Genomic DNA, 14,786 nt, shown 5'->3' on the forward strand with positions numbered 1-14,786 from the left:
AAAAAATAAACGTTTATTTTGTTTTTGTTATATCCCAAAGTAGCTGCCATTGCTATATCCCATACCCATGCATGCTCAAATGTTAATTCCCTCCCTCCCTTTTGGTGTTTGTAAAATTAGCAGGCTTGCAGGAGAAACACATGGCTTGGATTCTGTGCTTTTCTGTAGTAAAGTTGACAAGGCTCATCTCGATGATTGTGTCTGTTCATGCACATGGAAAGGCACGTGTTCACAGAATCATTCTGATTGCATGAAACTGCTTTAAAGTTGAATCAGACCCTTGTTCCACCTAGCTAACTATTCTCTGCTCTGGCTGAAGTCTTGGGCAAAGAAGTCTTTCCCGGCCCTGCTCTATGATCCCCTTTTATCTGGAGTTGCCAGAGATTGAACCTGGTACTCTGGCATTGAACTTGAACCCCTCTCGTTTTAATTCAGCTGCCACATTAATTCAAATTAAAAGTATCAACGTCTCATATTATTCATGACATTAACCAAAGATTTGTTTAACCAGAGTTGAAAAATACATGACATTAAACCAAAGTTTAAAAATATTTACTTTTGCCATTCGTCAAAAGTGGACATGCCTGAATGACAGCCTTAAATTGGTTCTTAAAATAGATTTTAAACTCTACTCTGGCTTCTTTATTTGCATTTATTGGGACTGCCTTTGTTCAAAGGAAATCCTAATGAGTTGATTTTAATGCATTAGAAAGCACTGATGATGACCGGATTGTCAGCTACCACTGGGAAGAACTGAAGGGGCCCCTGCGGGAAGAGAAGGTGTCTGCAGACACTCCAATTCTGAAATTGACCAATTTGGTACCTGGAAACTACACGTTCAGGTAAAGTGCCAAGTATGGGCTTGCATCTCTGGTCTGCTAAATTCTCAGGGTCCAAAACCCAGTGCTGATGCAGATTACTGAAATCAGTGAATAAAATCAGATTTCTTTTGCGTTTTTCGTTCCCACATACAGGAATGGAGAGGCTAAGGGCCAATTTACAGGGTTTTTTTTGCTTTTTCCCCCCTTAACAGTTTGCAAAATAAACCACAAGTAACTTTTTCCCCTTGTGTTTTGTTTCCCCTGATCAGGGAAGCTGCTGCTGTATTCATAACGTTGCAAGCTCTTCTCTTAAACAGAACACACAAGTAGACCATGCAGGTGATCTTGGCAGAAGGTGTAGAGAAACGTAACATAATTTTGTCTCCCTCTAAAAACTTTTTCCCCAGGCTACATCATTTAAAAATGAGATTTGACATATGCCTGTTGAACTGCACCAGGGATATCATTAATGGATTACTGAGTGGGGATAAAAGGTTCAAGAGCTAACTGATTATTTTATAGTCCTAATGTATCAGCGCATATGTGGATAGCTTGAGATGAGATTCTTTTTTCAGTCATAAAAGGTTCAGGTTAGCTACAGGAGAGTTGTCCTGACTCTTGCAATAATTCAGTTTTCCCTGGGTTTAATTTAGTGTAGTCAGCATCAACTGGAATGAGGATTATGAGTGTGTTGCTGTTTGTTTTGGGGCAGAAATATTCATATCATGAAAAGGGAAACCATATTGCTGATAGATGTGCCAGTGTGAAAGCTAGCAAAAAATCATTTTTTCCAGACTGCACCGTGTAGAGCATCAGTGGTCAAATGGTTGAGTTGCCCCTTTGAAAGTTTGTGTTGCCTCCTGTGTTAGTTCTTGCTCTCTGTTTCCAGGGCTGCTTGGCCAACAATTTTAAATAATAAGCCACTTTCAGGGCTCTTTATTTATTTGCTTCATTTATACCCTGCCTTTCTCCCCAGTGGGGACCCAAAGCAGCTTACATCGTTCTCCTCTCCTCCATTTTATCCTCACAACAACCCTGTGAAGCAGTTTAGGCTGAGAGCACGTTACTGGCCCAAGGTCACCCACCGAAGAGCAGGGACTCAAACCTGGGTCTCCCAGATCCCAGTCTGACAGCCTATTCACCATACTGGGTCCCTTGTTCTAGATCTCCTATAGAGAGGGGTAATAGAACCTCCATCATTCAGGAAGAGAACATGAATCCAGGTTGTAAGGGCTTCTCTGCTCGCATTTGCTAAGTCTGCTGTCAACTGTGGCTTGCATTTTTGGTTGTCTATGTCACCATGCAGGCAGACTCCACGATGTTCATGTTAAAATGCTTATTAAAGTTTGTCAGTTGTTTATGATAAGGGTTTCTTTTAATGCTCTGAGAGCCTTTTAAAATGTTGCATTCAGTAATGAGTGCTGGCTTCAGGGTCAGCTGTTTATAATGGCAAGCAGCTGTTACATATTTGTGAGTAGTCTGATTGTTGCTCCCACTTTGCAGGCAGTTTGACACAAGCGCTTAGGAAAGACTCCCTTGAAATTACATAAGGCAGAGCTACCCACGCTAGGGACCTAGCGCAGCAGATGGAACTTTAATTTTCACCCCCCACAAACACACACACACATGCAAAAGGCACATTGCCTTGCTCAGCAGCAGTAGCAAGAAAATACGAAACACTGCAAATAACCACCCACACTTGGAAAGCTGCCTTGTACTGAGTCATACCCTTGGTCCAGTAGCCCAGTACTTGCTGCAGCTTGCTAAAACTTAGAGGGTCATCTTGCCTATCTTGCTACCTCATATTCTTTTTCAAGCCAAACATGAGGATTCAACCTGGCGGCTTCTGCCTATGAAACAGCTTCTCTGCCAGCTTTTAGGCCCTTTCTCATGAAGAGGTGCTACCTGTTGCAAAGAACAACCAATTTCCTGGTTCAGTTCCAAGCCCTTCCTTCTCTTGCGGACTTGTCCAATGACTCCAGCTTGCCTCCCCCCAACATCAAATGGACTTAAAGAACTTGAAAGTTACTCTGTGGAGGCTTCTGTCAAACATGTGGTCTTCAGACAGTGCAGCACAAAGGAGCTGTGACTGAAGGTGACTCCTAAGTATTTTAAATAAGTTGCCTTTTCTGAAGCAGTTTGTTTACTTTGACTCTCAGAGGCTTATACTCTGAAAGTCTTGTTGGTCTCTAAGGTGCTACTGGACTCGAATCCTGCTGTTATGTAATATCAGATTTATGCTCCACTTTAACTGTGTGAGGTGAAGTGGATTTGTTTTACTGAGTGTTTATTTTGACACAGTCACAGGATTTATTAATCCTGTACCCAAAAAGCATGTTACGTTTAAATCTCCACCCCTTTCCCTTGGGTTCTACAGAGAGTGGAATCCATGGAATCTGTGACTATATCTGGCATTGATTTATGTTTATTTATAATTACAGTTGTTTCTTAGCTTTATAAACACATTGTATATTTTCAGAGTTTTGATGTCTGTGAATATTTTCACAGAGATTTTCCAGGCTTGGCTCCTCCTCAATTGATTTCTTAGCAGTTTAAATTTTATCAACTATTTTTTTTCCCAAGAACCCTCAGAAATTCAGACTTCTATATCATTCTCTACCATTCAGGTTGAGATCCAACCAGTTTATCCCCTTGAATTCTTCAGTCCTGGACTTTAAATTTTCTCTTTCTTTAGCCTCACTGTGGTAGACTCAGATGGTGCCAGCAACTCCACAACTGCCAGCCTGACTGTGAACAAAGCCGTAGATTACCCACCTACGGCGAATGCAGGTCCTAACCAAGTGATTACTCTACCCCAAAACTCCATCACTCTCTACGGGAACCAAAGCACAGACGACCACGGTATTGTCAGCTATGAATGGTCCCTAAGCCCCAACAGCAAAGGAAAAGTAGTAGAGATGCAGGTGAGACGTTTGTGCATTCAAATCATGTCCACTCTGAGTTGAGCCAAGACATTTCTGGAAACGCTTGCTAATGCATTTTGATCCTCCGCTTGAAGCCAGCTGGGTGACCTTGGGTCAGTCACAGCTTCTAGGAGCTCCCTCAGCCCCACCCACCTCACAGGGTGATTGTTCTGGGGATAATAATAACATACTTTGTAAACCGCTCTGAGTGGGTGTTAAATTGTCCTGAAGGGCGGTATATAAATCAAATGTTATTATTATTATTATCATATTCATATAAAACATTATTCTAATCCTATAAACATCTGTGTCCCAACTGCATTCAGTGTTTCATTGTTTAACATTTGGAAATACAAATATGCACTTAAACATCACATTCTAATAATTTCTTAATGAGTTTTGGTGGCTAGTCTGGTAGCTAAGTTTACAGTGCAATCCTAGGCAGAGATGCTTCAAGCTAGATTGATTGAAACCAGTGCCCTTAGACTAGAGTTGTTCTGCATAGGATTGTTTAGTGAACTGTATGAATCTGGGTGTGTATTCCTGTGTGTGTCATTTATCAAGTGTCATAGGGTACCAGTATTATCCTTCCAGCTCATTTTTTGCTAGTTCTGATTCATCTTACTTCCCCAGGAATGTTTTGACTCCCCCCCCCCACCAATAATTTAAAATATTCCTAACAGTTGATTAGGTGCCTTTCATTTTTTGCTTCCAAAGCAGTCCTGGAAAACAAAGAAGGCAAAATCCTGCTGGAGTATCTTAAAGTCTGAAAAATAGTTGTAAGCAGCTGGAGTGGCACACATAAAATTCAAAACAAAAAGCAAACCATATAACGTCCTTTGTTAGGGCCAACCAATATGACCCAAGGCATTGTGCCACCATTCGAGCTCCCCAGAATTTTTCATCAAGCCAAACATTACAGTTTTTTTTAAAAAAATTGAAAGAGCAAAAAAGCAGATTTTTCAGGTCAAAATCTTGAGACCCATTCATAGTAGCTGACTGGCTTGTGATTTTACTGTTGCTGGGTTACAACATTTGCATTCTGGGAAGAAGAAGCCAGCAATGGAGAGTTGTCTCATTTGAAAAAATAGAGTCTAGCAAAGTCCAGATATCACCCAAAGTCGTCATAACGTGTGCTGTCTTCAGCAAAACCTCACTTTGTGTGAGGCAAATAGGTTCTTAGTAAAGTTCACCCGGCTGTCAATGCTGATCTTTAAGGCTCTAGAATTCTCTGTTGTGGCAAAATTATATAGCTGTTCCTCTGGAAGCTGAAGTATACTTATATTACCAGCAAAAGAGGAGAGAAATTCAGGAGCTAGCAATGCCCTTGGGCACTCAGTAGGAACTTAATCTGGTAAAGGAAGGATCTGGATAAAAGTTCAAAGGATGGAAATAGACAGTAGTTGATTCTTTGGTGGATGATAGAAAGAAATTTCAAAGGGATCCCTGCTCCCTTTCATCCCACTTTCACCCTCAGGTAAAGTGCTCTGGCAGGTTTTTATCTTGTTAGAAGAAAACTTTTTCAGTGGAAATGTGTTGGGCTCTTTGGGACTTTGGTTCCTTTGATTTCCCTCCCACCCTCACCCTTAACTTGAGGGTTGCTTTTTCTTACCTTCCATTTTTAGTACCCTCCCTATCCCACCACTTTACACCTATATAGCTCTGTCCATAGTTAAGAAATTCCATTTTCTCGTCTATTTCTCATTTCTTATCCAAGATTTTTCTGTATAATCTCAAAGTCCAAACAGGTTCACAAAGGCCTAGGAACTTAGTCTTTCTTTAAGTGCATTCCTTGTCTTTAGGATAAAGCAGATAACTGCATTTCTTTGATGTGGGGGTTTCAGGTTAATCCTAAATATCCAAGACAAATGCTCTGAATAGGTAATTTAAAAAAAATCTCTTGTTCACTCCAGTATCAGATGGAATTTATCCTGCCCTGACCTAGAATGTCAGTCTGAGATGCTCAATAATATCTGAACAAACTGGGCTATCTCTCACCTCTCTGTTCTTCTCTGACTTTGCAAAGTGGAGAATGTAATTTTTTTTTTATTTATTAAACTTTTCCAAACAAAAATAACATAACATTCAGCCAGCAACAGTGGAGAATGTAATTTTTGGGGTTGTTGACTTGCTTCCAAGGGAGTGAGGACGTCGACTTTGCAGCTCTCTGCAATGCGTGAAGGTGACTACACCTACCAACTGATGGTGACAGATTCTGCTGGCCACCAGTCCACTGCTGAGGTGACCGTGATTGTGCAGCCCGGTAAGCTTTACCAGGAGGTTTGGGGAGTAATATCCTAGCACTCTGTGCATGGAATGCCATTGCTTAGGTCTTCATAGTCCGTTCCAGGCCTCGAAAATATCATTCCTGGAGTCAGGGGGCTGCACAGAGGAACAGCTGGGAAAGATGGGGGTGGGGGCTGAGGGCGGAGAACAGAGGTGACATTGCTCTTCCTTCCACTTCCGCAAGCACAGTTCCACCAAGGAAAGGGGTTGACTTTATCCCCTCATTCCTCCTTGCTCCAGCCCACTAACGCTGGTGGCTTTTTCTCTACAGTTATCCTGTCAACCCAGGAACGGTCATTCTGGGAGTCAGAAAGAGGTTCAGGAACAATAGGAACATGGAGGAATGAGGCATTCCATACGCAGAGTAATAGTTTACTGTTCATTGTGTGTAGTGTTCCCAAGTGTTGCCAGAGCAGGATAAAGAGGCTGTCAGTATAACCCTAACAGCACTTTCCTGGGAGTAAGCCCTATTGAATAAAATCATATTTACTTCATAGTAGACTTACTTAGGATTGCTTGATGCGTGTAGTAGGATCAAGGGAGGACAACTGAATTTCATGTGAAGATGAATAAATTATGTATTTGCTTACTTCGTTTATATCCTGCCTTTCTCCCAGTGAGAACTTCTCCTCTCTTACATTTCATCCTCACAACAATCCTGTGAGATAAGTGAGGCTGAGAATGTGATTGGTCACCCAGCATGCTTCCTTGGCAGAGTGGGGATTCAAACTGTCTCCCCCAGATCCTAGTCAGACACTTCCACCACTATTCCATGCTGGCTTTCAAATACATATTTGAAATGTTTAAATCCCATTATATCATGTCCCAATTCAGTATGTTGGACTGTTTGGTTACAATCCCGCATGCTCTTTTAACCAACTTTGGTGAGTTGTGTGCACCCCATAGAGCATGATCTGGCCAAAGATACCATTGATTTCAATGGGAATAAGTTAAAATCATTGCTTTACTGATTGTTTACAAAAGACCCATGGTTAAACGTTTGGTACATAGAAAGTCCCAGATTCAGTTCCTCACAGCAGGTGATGAGGAAGAACTTTTTTCTGCCTAAGACCCTGGCAAAGACATTGTCAGCCAAAACAAAGCTAGATGGAGCAGTGTTCTGATAACACAAGGCCAGTCCATATGAATTGTCCTTGTTTGGTCCCCTCCCTCTGTCTGCCTTTACTCTCATCTCATTTTTCAACTTTTTGCCCAGAAAACAACAAACCTCCTGAGGCAGATGCTGGTCCAGACAAAGAATTAATCCTCCCAGTGGACAGCACCACTCTAGATGGCAGCAAGAGCTCAGATGACCAGAAGATTGTATCTTTCCTTTGGGGAAAAACACGGTATGTTTCTCACTTGTGCATTGTGCACATGCCTGCTCTTGCACACAAAAAAGAAGAGAATCTTACAACCTGCTTCCTCCCAACACTCATGTCTGCACAGTCAACAAAAACAGTATTTGTCCTAAGCTAGGCCAGCCCAACCCTATAGGCAACACTTCTGGCTGTGTGGAGTGGCAGAATTGCAGGGGCTCCAGTCAAATTGGGGGGAATCCTCTAAAAGAAACACCCTGGGGCTTGGCCTGAATTGTGGGAGCAGTTAAGTTTCTCTTTTCTCCATTGCATCTCCCGCCCCCCCCCCCCCGCCCCAGAATTTTCAGTATTCTCAATTTACCTCACATTGCAAACAAGGGAATGGAGCTTTTATTTATTTGGTCCGTTGGTTGTTTATTTCATTTATACTCTGCCTTTCTCCCCAATGGAGACTCAAAATATTGTTCGTTGTCTGTCTTCTGTGCAGTCCCACTGGGGACTGCACATGCTCACAGGCCTTCCAAGCAGTAGGTTTTAAGCTAAAAGTCCGCTGGGGGGAGGGGCACTCACCTCCCCAGTGTGCATGCGTGGCTTTTCCCGCCAAAATGGCACTGGGAGGCGGCGCCCCCCCCTCCAGTTCCTTCTTTGTCACCAACTGGAAAGGTTCTACTCGTTCCACTCATGCTAGAAGAGGAAAAAGAAAGGAAGGAAATGTGAGAACTTGCTAATTATAACTTTTTAAGAGGTGCAGCACTTGTGCCACTAAGATGACCAGAACAGGCAGTCCTTCTGTCTGTCTTGAGTGCCTGGGGGAAGGGCATAACATGCAAGTCTGTGAGCACTGCCATAAATTTACTCAGATTCAGAGTTGACATGGATCCGTCACCCTTCTGCCCAGCATCAGACCCTTCTCCCGACAAAGCGGTTATGGGAACTGGCCAGGTGTCCCCTAATGAGGACTAACATTTGTACACAGAACAAATGTTGCAGATGGCTCACTTGCTAGAGTTAGAAGTATCTGCTGTTGACCCCAAACCAAAGGACAAGCTACTTCAACACCTCTGTTCAGGGAACCCTTCTAATGTGATGTTTCCTATCATAGAGGGCCTGGTGGAGTTAATCAACACAATATGTGAAAAGCCTGCTTCAGCTCACCCTACGTCCAGAAAGTCAGAAGGGCTCTATAAGACCAGGGAGGATATCTGCACCTTCTTGTTCAGTCACCCCCGCTCCATCATTGTTGGCAATGGAGGAGAGATGCCAGAGACAGGGCTCCCATACTGCCCCAGCTGACAAAGAAAGCAGGAAGCTTGACTCGTTAGGTCGGAAATTTTCCTCCTCTGCTGCTCTCAATGTTAAAATAGCGAACTACACAGCTATTATGGGAGCCTACCAGATCTTTCTTTGGAACTGACTGACATCGTTCATTGAAAAATTGCCTGAGGATCAGAAGATGTTAGCCAAAGTCTTCCAGGTGGAGGCCCAGAAACTCTCCAAACAACAGATTAATGTCGGGCGTAACTTGGCTGACACTTCTGCCAGGGCATTGGCATCCTCTGTGGTGTTACGGAGGCATGCTTGGTTACGTGCCATGGCTCTACCCTTGGAGACAAGGAACAAAATTGAGGATCTTCTGTTCGAGGGATCAACTTTATTCTCCACTAAAACTGATGATTACCTTTCTCAAAAGAGAAAAGGCCGCCAGACAGCCCGTTCTTATGGCGTACTTCCACCTAAGCAGCTACCAACTCAGTGGTACCAGAACCGGCTACAGCAACCCTATAGAGGGAAGTCATATCACTACCTGCCGTATCCTCAGTATCCATACAGACAGTCTCAGCCTCATCAGGGACAATATCGAAGAAAGCAGTCTAACAATCACACTCAACAAGGCCAGCAGTCAAACTCCAGTAAGGAGGTGCAATGGCAGAAGCAATTCTGACTAGGCCTGGATCAGCCAGTCACCTTTGGGAGTAGACTGGCTGCTTTCTTGTTGGCTTCGGAGATTACCTCAGATAAATGGGTTTTACAGATTGTTAAAGTTGGTTATAAAGTTGAGTTTGCCTGTTACCCAGCTCAGACTCTCCCTGATTTTTCTTCACACTCCCCTTCTGACAAGTTATTAGCAGAAATAGGGAAACTAGTTAAGAAAGGGACTGTGGAACAAGATTCCAATGATGAATCACAATTGAGTTTTTACTCCAAAATGTTTTTGGTCGATAAGAAAGATAGGGGTGTTAGACCTATCTTAGACCTTAATAATAATAATAACAACATTCGATTTATACAGTGCCCTTCAGGACAACTTAATGCCCACTCAGAGCAGTTTACAAAGTATGCCATTATTATCCCCACAACGTAACACCCTGTGAGGTGGGTGAGGCTGAGAGAACTCCAGAGAACTGACTAGCCCAAGGTCACCCAGCTGGCTTCAAGTGCAGGAGTGGAGAATCAAACCCGGCTCTCCAGATTAGAGTCCCACGCTCTTAAGCACTACACCAAACTGGCTCTCTCTTAGGGGACTAAACAGACTCATCCATACTAAGAAGTTTAAAATGGTGACTCTCAATATGGTCTTACAGTTATTACTACATGATACATGGTTCGCAGTATTGGATTTAAAGGATGCATACTTCCATATCGCTATACATCCATCCCACAGACGGTTTCTGCATTTTATTTGCAATAACAACATTTTCCAGTATCAGGTGTTACCTTTTGGCCTCCATGGCCCCGAGGGTTTTTACTAAGTGCATGGTTGTTGTAGTGGCTTACCTGAGGAAGCAGGGGTGCGCCATTTATTCCTATCTTGATGACTGGCTTCTGACAGCGTTGTCCAGTGAGTTTCTACAGAAACATATAGACCTCGTAGTTAATACCTGTACCAAACTAGGTCTAATTGTGAATTTTAAAAAGTCTTCCCTTATACCATCCAGTAGGGTACAGTTCATTGGGGCTATTCTGGATAGCAATAGAAACAGAGGTTTTTTACCACAAGAGAGGGCAGATAGAATCAGGAAGATGGTAGAGCAATTGCCCGTTGCGGATTTCAATCAGCTTTAAATATCCAAACCCTTTCGGGTTTGACGGCTGCCACGACCTCGGTCACCCCATTGGTAAGGTTGCACATGCGGAAACTACAATTATGGTTTTTGGCTGTATACGACTTTGAATCTCATGGTCTGAATAAGAGGTACTCAGTACCAAGGGCAGTGGTGAACTCTCTAAATTGGTGGAGGGACGATAGAAATTTACTGAAGGGTGTAGAATTCGGTTCAGCCCAGGTGGATGTCACTGTTTCTACTGATGGCTCAACAATGGGTTGGGGGGCTCATTGCGGCACTCTCAGTAATTATGGGAAGTGGCTGAAACATGAAAGTCAGTTGCATATTAATGTTTTGGAGTTAAGAGCAATTCTCTATGCCCTTATTGCCTTTTTAGATACCATACGTCAAAAGAAGGTTCAAGTACTGACAGACCATTGCACAGCCATGTTTTATTTAAACAAGCAAGGGGGCACCACTTCCAGGATTTTGTGTGAGGAAGCCATGTTTCTCTGGGAGTGGGCAGTAGAGAGAGGCATCTCCCTGCAGGCAGTGCATATACCAGGAACTACAAATGTGACAGCAGACAGATTGAGCAGACTAAATTCAGAGAATCACGAATGGTCTCTAACAGTCACTTACCTGGAACCAGTGTTCAGGAATTGGGGTCACCCCAAAATAGACCTTTTTGCAAAGGAGAGAAACCAGAAGGCACAGAGGTTTTGCTCCAGAGGGAGAATAGGATGTGAATCGTTAGGGGATGCTTTCCAAATAAGAGACGTTTGTGTGTTATGCTGGGCCTAAGAAGGGCAATAGTACCACAGCTCAGTAGATAGCACAATGGGTGACATCAACCATAAGACAATGCTATGCTATGGCTAATTTACCATGTCCGTTGGAGGTGAAAGTTCATTCCACAAGGTCCCAAGCGTCTTTGGCTGCGTTCTTGAGGGGAGTCCCTTTATGCGATATTTGCAGTGCAGCTATATGGTCATCTTCGGACACGTTCGTGAAGCGCTATTCCTTGGATGTGACGAAGAGGAGAGAATCAGCGTTGGGACAGGCTGTACTCCATTCACCAGTTCAATGAAGAACACACCCACTTCTAGGTAAGAAGCTTGTGAGTCTCCCGTGTGGGACTGCACAGAAGACGGACAATGAAAACAGAGTTGCAGTTACCGTAACTGCTGTTCATTGACGTCTTCTGTGCAAGCACACATACCCTCCCTCCTACCCCGCTGTGCTCTTCAATACTTACCTTTTTGTGGGCCAGTGACTCAGGAGAAACTGGAGGGTGGGGGACGCTTCCTCCCCGTGCCGTTTCAGTGAGAAAAGCTGTGCATGCGCACTGGGGAGACGAGCGCCCCCAGTGGACTTTTAGCTTAAAACCTACCGATCGGTAGGCCTGTGTGCATGCACAGTCCAATGTGTGCCTGCACAGAAGACGTCAATGAACAGCAGTTACGGTAACTGCAACTCTGTTTTCTCCCCCCTTCCATTTTATCCTCACAATGGCCTTGCAAGGTAGGTTATGCTGAGAGAATGTGACTAGCCCAAGCTCACCCAGCAAGCTTCCTTGGCAGAGTGGGGATCTGAACCTGATCTCCCAGACACTCGAATCACTACACCAGAATGCCCTCTTTACATTAATGTATGTGGGAGTTTAACATATTGTGTGAGCACCCAGAGAGCTGCCCCCTACCCTATTGCTTTTTTTTCTCTAAAGAGTTTTTCCAGTGTTTGGACCAGGCTAACCCTTTTGAGTTTTGGCTAGGGGTCCAGATGGTGTGAAACTGGAGAATGCCAACAGCAGCATCGCTACAGTCACTGGGCTGGAGGTTGGCACGTATGAATTCACATTGACAGTCAAAGATGAGCGGAACTTGCAGAGCCAGAGTTCGGTGATGGTCATCGTCAAGGAAGGTGAGTAGCTGGGAAGTGCAGAGGTATTTTGGGGCTGGCCCTTGGTAAAGGATTGATTTCTCACCAAGGGGGTCAACTTGTGTCTAGGCTGTACTGTTTTGCAGACAGGGTTCAATATCATGAATAAGGGAGAATAGTTCTAGCTCAGTCTTCTCCCCAATTCACTACTTTTTTAAGTGCAGGGATTTTAAAAATAGCATTCCATAATATAAGCCTATACTTGCAATCTGCTGTACCAGATAAGTAGCCTCAATAAGAGCAAGGCCTTGGTGAAGGAAGGTAGTCTGTTGAATACAGTCTCCTCCTGGTAGCAAGTTTGGTCGTGAGTGAGTTTATGAACCTGCATGGTGGTAGAGAATGGAGAGAGAGAGCCATTTGCTCACATCTGTCCATCAAGCTTTATGGCCAAGCAGGTGTTTGAATCTAGCCTTTTCAGTCCCATACTCATCATTACATTCTTTTGACAAAACTGATTTGTCTTCATGTAATTGATTAAGGATTGCTAAAAGCATGATTAAGTGACACCTCCTTGAAAGCTGTTACATTTTTAGACAGTTGGGCCTGTCTTGTTCAATGACGAACACGGCAGTGGACTGAGCCAAGTCTTGCATCTCATGGCTGGCAAAAGATGCGGCTAATGGTAAACCCACATCTGCCACTTTACCATTCTAACTCCCAACTCTGTTCTTCTTTGTTTTCAGAGATAAACAAGCCCCCCGTTGCAAAAATCGCTGGGAGCATCATCATTACCCTTCCGAACAGCACCGCTGAGCTTGATGGGTCAAGGTCCACAGACGACAAGGGAATCGTCAGTTTCCTCTGGATTCGGGATGACAGCAGCCCTGCAGCTGGGGTGGGTAAATGTGAAATGGTGCCTCTCTGTATTCTGCAGTGTTGACATGTCTGTAAAAGATCTATCACACAGCTTAGCCAAAGCTCAGAGGATGTAGCTTGCACTTAGCTCATAGAGGAAACACAGTCCTGAGGGCTGGAATTGTTCTTTAGAACCTTGCAAAAACTTTCCATAACCTGTTCCTCTGAGTAGCCCTGTAATGGGGGCTGTGCCTTGCATTATATATTTGGTTTGATTTTTCACCCTGTCTGCAGTTATGTCAGGTGACTAGGATTTTTTCTACTTTTTAAAAAAAAATCTAAGTTCTGAATGTCTCCCAGTATCAAAAGCTGAACTCTGCTCGTCCAGAGTTACAGAGGTAACAGCACTCGGTCACTCAGCCATTCCCTCCAAGTCCTGGCTACAAGAAAAAGGCTTCCAGATAGGAGGAATTAAGGCAAGTTTTGTGTCCCATTCTGAGCACTGCTTTTAAGAAGGTTGTTGACAAGCACATTCAGAAAATGGTGACCAAGATTGTGAGGAGTCTGAAAGCCCCAGCCCTGGTGATGAAGAAAAGCTTAAAAGTACTGGACATGTTTCGCCTGGAAAAGAGAAGACTAAGGGGCTGTCAGGAAGAGGGTGCTAGGCTTGTTTTCTATTGCTCATGAGGACAGCCAACCCTTGGTCAGATTGGATTTTGATGTGTATACCTGCATCAAGAGGTGATGAGCTGGATGACCCCTGGACACTGTCCGTCTCCAGGACTCTCAAGCTCCAGGACTCTGAGCTTGCTAGAGCCCCGCCTCCAGATTCTTTCCAGAAACAATAAAAGACAACCCAGCTTCCAGTTCTCCTCTGTATGAAGAACTCTGATACCCATTGAATGAGACTGTCTTTGATGTGCTTCTGTGTATTGCCTCTGTGCCTGTCTGGGGAGGGGAAACTCCCAGTGGGCCTCTAAACTTCTGGTGCATTCTGCTATATTGTATGGGGATGAAAAATATGCTGCCCTTGCATATCTTTTAATATGCAGCATGCCCTTTTTTTAAATGGCAGGAGGTGTTAAATAATTCGGATCATCACCCGATACTTTTCCTTGCCAACCTAGTGGAAGGGATGTACATGTTTCATCTGAAAGTGACAGATGCCAAAGGAGAAAGCGACACAGACAGAGCCACAGTGGAAGTGAAGCCAGGTGAGGATCTCACCCTAAGGGGTGCGCAGCAGCTTGTTTTCTGGGAAAAGTTGTTATTGTTCATTTATATAGTACTTCTCTGGGTGTTCACAGCACTTCACAACCTTTATCTCTGTGATCCTTGTAATAGGAAGGTCAGCATTATGACTCCCTGTATGGATCAAGCCTCCTAAACCCCTACTTTGGGTGCTGAAAACAGCCACACCGACACTCAGGCAGGAGTGGAGCTTGACCCTTTTACTTAATTTGGGGCTGAGAGCTCTGCTTTCATCAAGGCCCTGACTCTCCAACCCCCTGGGTTTGTGTTTGGGGTGTACTCACATCTCAGTAAATCTAGACATTGCTTGAATAAAATATATTTTATTAAGTTTAGGGAATGTTGCAAAGCATGAAACACACACAAACAGGCAACAGATACAAAACAACCTTACTGTTGCTGAAC

The 14,786-nt window shown here is 43.8% G+C and overlaps 1 protein-coding gene across 2 annotated transcripts in view; it reads left to right on the plus strand.

Annotated features, from left to right (window-relative positions):
• The window catches only part of KIAA0319L (KIAA0319 like), a 72,060-nt gene that overhangs the window by 41,970 nt on the left and 15,304 nt on the right, over positions 1-14,786 (plus strand). For both annotated transcript variants that reach the window (XM_054999254.1, XM_054999255.1), the window contains 7 exons: positions 710-842; positions 3,517-3,745; positions 5,885-6,008; positions 7,248-7,380; positions 12,169-12,317; positions 13,019-13,170; positions 14,206-14,344. In XM_054999254.1, the coding sequence (XP_054855229.1) occupies positions 710-842; positions 3,517-3,745; positions 5,885-6,008; positions 7,248-7,380; positions 12,169-12,317; positions 13,019-13,170; positions 14,206-14,344 (1,059 nt within the window). The remainder of the gene's footprint in view (positions 1-709; positions 843-3,516; positions 3,746-5,884; positions 6,009-7,247; positions 7,381-12,168; positions 12,318-13,018; positions 13,171-14,205; positions 14,345-14,786) is intronic.

This window comes from Eublepharis macularius, chromosome 15 (assembly GCF_028583425.1).
Source record: "Eublepharis macularius isolate TG4126 chromosome 15, MPM_Emac_v1.0, whole genome shotgun sequence".
NCBI classification, from domain to species: Eukaryota; Metazoa; Chordata; class Lepidosauria; order Squamata; family Eublepharidae; genus Eublepharis; species Eublepharis macularius.